The sequence below is a fragment of the Puntigrus tetrazona genome, chromosome 4 (genome assembly GCF_018831695.1).
Source record: "Puntigrus tetrazona isolate hp1 chromosome 4, ASM1883169v1, whole genome shotgun sequence".
NCBI classification, from domain to species: Eukaryota; Metazoa; Chordata; class Actinopteri; order Cypriniformes; family Cyprinidae; genus Puntigrus; species Puntigrus tetrazona.
In genome coordinates this window covers 14732494-14739318 of record NC_056702.1, presented here as the reverse complement: position 1 = coordinate 14739318, position 6825 = coordinate 14732494, and the positions used below count along the sequence as shown (strand labels likewise).

The 6825-nt window shown below is 40.3% G+C and overlaps 1 protein-coding gene across 1 annotated transcript in view; it reads right to left on the bottom strand.

The window, feature by feature from the left end:
• Positions 1–6825, bottom strand: part of LOC122342641 (TBC1 domain family member 22A-like) — a 28459-nt gene that overhangs the window by 15039 nt on the left and 6595 nt on the right. The window contains exon 5 of the mRNA XM_043236611.1: positions 5199–5269. Within this exon, the coding sequence (XP_043092546.1) occupies positions 5199–5269 (71 nt within the window). The remainder of the gene's footprint in view (positions 1–5198; positions 5270–6825) is intronic.

The following is a 6825-nucleotide window of genomic DNA, read 5'->3' as shown; positions in this document are numbered from 1 at the left end:
CACACACACACACACACACACACACACACACACAGAGCAACTGTGAACAACGTGCTCCATTTTAAAATTGGGTTGGGTCAGGTCGGTGGCAAGGTCTTGTTTACTGTCTGCCTTCCACCATCAATACAATGCCTCTGCAGACCTCTATCATAACTGGTAACTTCCAGACTTGGAGATCATTTCAACACAGATAATTTACAAAAAAGAACTGCTCTCATTAATAACATCCACAAAAGATGACACCGCTGATCTGGCGCTCGCGTATTAACACCGCATGAGGTGAAATAAACACGAAATGAAGTCGTTGTTCTCATTTTGTCGCCAGAGAAAGAGAAAGAGAAAGAGAGGGAGGGAGAGCACGGGGGCATTGTTCACAGCAGGTGCAGAGGTCCAGGAACAACAGGCCGGTAATAAATGTTTCCCAGCAGCTGGGTTTGGATGAACACACGCGTAAGGTCTGTGTCCAGGCGCTGGCTCTGCATCAACCCGCTCCCACCTGCTCGCGACGGGACGCCATTACTCAAACACCTCGTATTAGTGTGACTGAAACCACCATTTAATCATCTGCACAGCTTTATCCTTTTATTTATTAAAGCCCACCGTGTGCTATTTCACCGAGTGTGGGTGGGTGAGAAAGAGATGGGTCTTACGCCCAAAAAAAAGTTACCACAGAGGATATAAGACACCGGGGTGAGTCTTTTTTTATCTTACACCTACAAAATGTTATTTTGGAAGCCTCATAACTGCACTTTTAAACTAGTACAAGCCACTTTTTCAGCAGTTATTGTTGTCACGCGTACAAATAAACAAGACGGCAGGGGATTGTGGGTATAATTTCTACACATCTGGCTTGTTGTACGGAAATAGACCAAAGAGTGATCCGGTATCTTTTCGTTTGGGCAATGGTGCCATTGCCTCGAGTAATAAAATGCACTGTTACGGGGCAAGCATTTCTATAGTGTTGGCATCGTGTCTAGAGATCAGATAGATGTGACGTTCTCTTCAACAGGTTTCGCTGGCTTTCAGTCACGCCTGAAGAGTCAGTCGTCACAGGAAATGAAACGGGAAGCCGGGAAGACTCCGAAGTAGCATTGATTTCCCCTGACAACACGAATCACTCCGTGAAACTGCTAGTTGCACTGACAACTAATAGATGTCACATTGATATGGCACTTACAGATGATTGCTAGGCTTTTCTAGGTAGTTGCTAAGCAATTACTAGAGTGTTCCGGGTGGTTGCTAGTGTGTTCTAGTGAGTTCCATGCCAACTCCTAGGGTGCTCCAGGTGTTTGTTAGATGATTGCTGGTGTGCACTTTGAGATAAGAAAGTTGTTATTAGTGAGTTCTAGACGGTTTCTAGGTGGTTGCCAGGCAACTCCTAGGGTTTCCAGGTGGTTACTAAGGCAATGTTAGGTAAACAAACAATAAAAGAACTCATTCTTTAGACACTTTGTATTTAACACTATTTGATTGTCAATTGCATTTGATATACTTCAAACAAAACATCTGCAATATGTTTGTAAAAGCCGTTTTTACTACGTTGCCAGCAGCATAAGGAGTCTGACTAATTTGAAATAGTGAATCATTTTGCAAAGCAATTGGTTAATTGAATTCAAAGGTTTAAAAAGGTTGGTTTTCCCATCACTACTTAGAAGAACAGTGTCAAAGTACAACAATATATAGAAATAACATTAGCATTAACATTAGCGTGTTAACTGAGTGTTTAAAATAACTTCCTTCTGTATACCTAACTGTTTTTTTTTATCCCAGAATGAGGCAGAATTATATTGTTTACACTATAGGGCTGTTGAATGCTTGGATCTGATTGGTTAAACTTTCTAAGTTGCGCCCATCTTGCAAAGTGCAATTAATAACATATATAATAATTTCTAAAGCGTGTCGCGGATGATTTTATCTGTAATATAGCGGACGGTGAAAGGTACCAGACATTTCTCACCGGCGAGGTAATGAGAGTATTGTTTTTGAAGCAGATGACCTTACAGTTTCAATATTAGCAGAGACGCTGTTGCTGAACACTGTTGAGGGACAAACAGACTTACAAGCTTAATCGTGCACACTCTCTCTCATAACTGCATGAATAATTGCATTACCAAATACACTTCGTGCCTCTGTTACTAGCTCTAAAACTACATTACAGCAACGGAGAAGTAGGATGATCAGTGTAAGAAAATCAATCCTACACACAAGAAGGGTTTAAAGGATGAATTTCTTGAACAACGTTTTGAAGTTTGGTAACTGCAGTATGAGCAGAATAATGACTTTATGGCCAGTTGAAAATAACCTTAGAATTAAGTTGATTACATAGTGCATAGAATAAGTGAATAGTGCGTGATTTGAGACCCCACTTGAAAGCGGTTTCTGATAGAAATGGCTGCCAGACGATTACTAAAATAGTCCAAGGGGCTGGTTGGGGATTGTTTGAGTGTTCCATATGCTACGGCATTTAAATCTCTATTACATTATGGTCTCTACGTGTGGCTTAGGTCCATCCTTTAATGTCGGATGGAAAACAGAAACGGTGCTTTTTTTGTACAAAATAGAATCATGTGTACAAAAAACAGCAATAATAAGTCTTGCCTTAGCAAACACCACTAATAAAATCTTTATTTTCTAGCGGTTACCTGACAAGAGAGAAATGATTTCTTCTTAGGAAAGTGTTGAGCGTGGTTCGGTGGCAGTTTGTGAGACGTCAGCAGGATGCACAGAATTGATCACGCGTTAAAGCGCCTGTTCAAACGGTGATGCCGCCCTCCGCCGGTCATTACTCTTGTTAAAGGATGCTTTCCAGCTGTTCACGCTCGCTCTCCACTCACTCAAACACACACACACACACACACCGATGAACTCACAATGCGCACACCTGTGCAGGAGCTCAATAGCGTGGATCGATGGGGTTTGATTGAGTGGGGCTGCAGTCCAGGGTTCGAGTCAAGATGACAGATGAGGTAGCCGTAGGCAAATGAAGGTCACACGGGTGAATTGGATGTTTCTGTGTGTGTGTGACCACACACTTGCCTAGAAGGGGGTCAGAATATCAAATATCCCCCTCCATTCCATCCTGTTCCAGACTGACACTTCATCTATCAGTGTGGCAGGAGGGCACACTGCCGCCTGTCTGTGCGTGTCAGAGGGTACGACCACACATAACCTCCTCATCGCGCCAGTCCCGTCCTGGGGGAAACTTTACTCCAATTACGTACCTGATATCTTTCATCCATTATTAAAAGTTGAAAAGTCTAATTTTTTAAAAATGTTAAAATGCTTTCTCCTTCCTTAATATGCAGATCTTGAGATAAGGGGGAGAAGGTTCAACTGCACAGATCTTACCAAGCTCCGCCCCTTAACCCCCATCCAGGTCATGGCACCGGTTTAACTGGTCTGAATTCACACCGCTCCACGAGGGCTTCGAATTAGCATCAGTCCGCATGAGATGAAGGGGGCGGAAATGCTTCTAGCTGTGCAAGTTCCGTTTCATTTGTGGTCGGATCTCTTAATGCGTCAGAATGCAATCGCGAAATACAATGCGTCACGCTGTCGCAAAATTATCAAACATTGCGAAAAGTCATTCTAGCCACTTAGTCGGTTACTTCAACCCCCGAAATGAAAATGTTGTCATTAAATCACTTAGCCCCACGTCGTTCCAAACTCATGAAAGCTTCATTCATCTACAGAACACAATTAACTTTTGACTGTCCCATAGATTGCCACATAATGAGAAAGGTCCAGAAAAGTATGAAAGACATCGTCAAAAGAGTCCATCTTCCATCAGGGGTTCGACCATAATGTTATGAAGTGACAAAAATAAAAATAGACCTTTTGTATCTGCTCAGTAGAGTAATTTTGGAGAGTACCCACACGATACAAACCGTGTATATTCTCCTTGTCAGTCACAACACAAGAGCAATTCATGCAGTTTGTGTCCAGTGGATACTCTCCAAAATGGCTCAGGGGACACTAATTGTTGAAAAAGACGTTATATTTTTTATCTCTGTGCACATATTCTCATCGTTTCATAAACCAATGATGGCAGATGGACTATTTTGGAAGAGGTCTATCTGAACCGTGTCAATGTTCATTAGGTGGCAGTCAATAGAAGAGTCAAAAGCATCCCGGTATTCATCCAAATTATCTTAAATTGGTACCTTGAAGACAAATTTAATTTTTACGGGTTTGGAACGACATGGGGGTGATTAATGATAAAATTTAAATTCAGGGGTGGAGTAAGCCTTTAAGTTGAAACAACTTTCATTGGAGGTGTGGAAAAACAAGCCAACACATACATTTGGTCACAGTAGTATTTGCATTCGCCGGACAAATTTGGCAACTTTATCACCATCTTGAGGACTCAGGTTTGCTAATACAACAGTATTGCCTGAATGATCAACTAAAAAACATGTTTGCAAATCCTCGTAAACGCATTTATTTGCATACTTGCATTAATTGCGTTTCTGGCAGCAGAACTCAAACCAAATTTAAACTATTTTCTCCTCTTTTTAGCCAGGGCATTTACCAAATTAGGCAATAAGTACCTCATTAGAAGGGAATTTCCAGTAACCAACACAAAAAAACATAGGCACATCTGCTATGGTAAGTTAAGGTTAGGTGTTAGTCAATGTTATCAATGGTTTTAAACGTGCACTTGCCGTTTTATTTTTATTATGTCAATATATGTATCCATTTTCTGCATTTTTTTCTTTCTGAACCCTGTTTATAAAGCACAGTTAAAAAAAAGAGCTTTAATGACAGCAGGCATTCCAGCTGGCATGGACAAAACAGCACGATCCATGTCTTCTCAGCATGATTTGAGAACGTTCCAAAGAGCATCTTGTGAGATAAAAAAAAAATAAAAATAAGCAAGTGCATATGTTTCAGCTCAGGTGGTTCAAAGGTCTGTCTAACCGAAAAAGGGTTTAGTACATGCACCGTTTCAGGTTTTGCCCAACCACTGAAATGGTTTAAATTACCATTAGTTTAAATACAACTGGACCTCTGAGCTTCCAGGCAGAAGTCATCCTAGAAGTCATTAGCAGGAAGCCTAATTACTTATAAATGTGCATTTATGTAGAATGCATTATGTATTCTTTGATTCATCTTGTAATGGATGTGCTCCGTAGTTCTCTAATGAGCTTGACCGTTTGAAGCAAGGCTTCAGTGTGCGCTGAGATTGTTCCACTTACCGAGAGCAGTTTCCATGTGATCGGGCGCACCTGCCGTGGAATTCCAGACCAGCTCAACTTCCGAAGCTCCTCTGAGAAAAGAAAAGACGTTCGTTAGACTAAGCGTCAATACTCAAAGTGGCAGCGTTTTCATAATGACTAACCTATTAATGATCGGTCTGATCAAGGCTTTGCAGGACTATGAATAACGTCCAATGTGAATTCTACAAAATTGAAAAAATGCGGGTCACTTTTGACTTCACGTTGACTTAAAAAAATTCAAAAAATGTCTCGAGACACCAGTCCGTTGCCTACGTTGCTCGCTGTGCTCTGTAAACCTTTCCTATGTAAACTGTCCCACTGAACTGAATAGAAATGTATGCAAGAATTCTTATGCAAATGACTCCCGCTGAAAGTTGTTCTGCTCATTTTTCCTCAATGAGGCCCAGCTGTGCACATGCTTAATTCAGTGAGCGCCGACCAGTTATCGTGTTGGAAATAAACAAAGGGTATAAACACAGCTATTTCGTGCTCCTTGCAGGTTTGTAAAATGATACCTTTTTACCGTCCTTTCCTGAACAAATGCAACAAAGAAAGATTCGAAATCGTGCAATTTGTCGTCAAAATTAGAAGGATGTGTGCATGCTAGAAAGTACATCGCGGAAGTATTTGATTTAAATATCCATTGATATGTTTGGATTGGCAAAAATGCTATAAATGCGCTGACATCGAGGTGTCTCTGATAAACTGTTTTTAACACGTAATGATTTGAAATGCACTAATCGGGGATATTTAATAGCGCGGATAGGACACAAAACAGGGTTCAGCCGATAACATTTGAATTCAAAAGGCACACCACGCTTTCAATACGTACCGCATAAGTGTGTATTTGTGAACCCAAGAGTGCTAACGTGAATAAATCTCACCGAGGCAAATTGGACTTTTAAAATGGACAAAGAGTCCCCGCAGAGCCTTAAAAGAGTGAAAAAGCACTTTAATACCAAATATTTCTCATTTCGTATCTGTATTGCATATTTCAAGGGTTGATGGCAGCGATCATAAATGTGTTGAATGTGGATTAGTCATTTCTCAGGGCCTTGACAACAGGCTGCAGTGTAATGTGCATACATTTTATTTGACATCAAAGATAAATCTAAATTTTAAATCGGAGGTTGGTTTAAAAATTCATACAATGGATGAAATGTGCCATGAATACAAGAGCCTTCTGGGGAAAACATTTCTGTTTTTTTTTTTTTAAACTAACCTTTCTGACATCGGAGCTTGATGTTTCTCGTGCGATCTTTGTCAGGGCAAAAGACTGAAGCAAATAAATAATGAATAGTGTTGTTATGACTGCCATGCAAATACGAGGGACTGTAAAAACACAAGCGTGGTCTACTTATTCGCGCATCATTCATTGTTATTGATGGCAATATATTCGCAGATATGCCTCAAAGGTTTATACTATTACTCATATTTCCACTGAATGACCCGAATTATTATTTTTTTTAATTACAATCAGAGCCACCCGGACTTTTAATAGTTTTTTAACCAGCAAAAGCAGATGCATTATGCATTCATAAACTACGATTCTAATACATTATGATTATATCTTACATATACAGTATGTAGTATTGTTTATTTATTT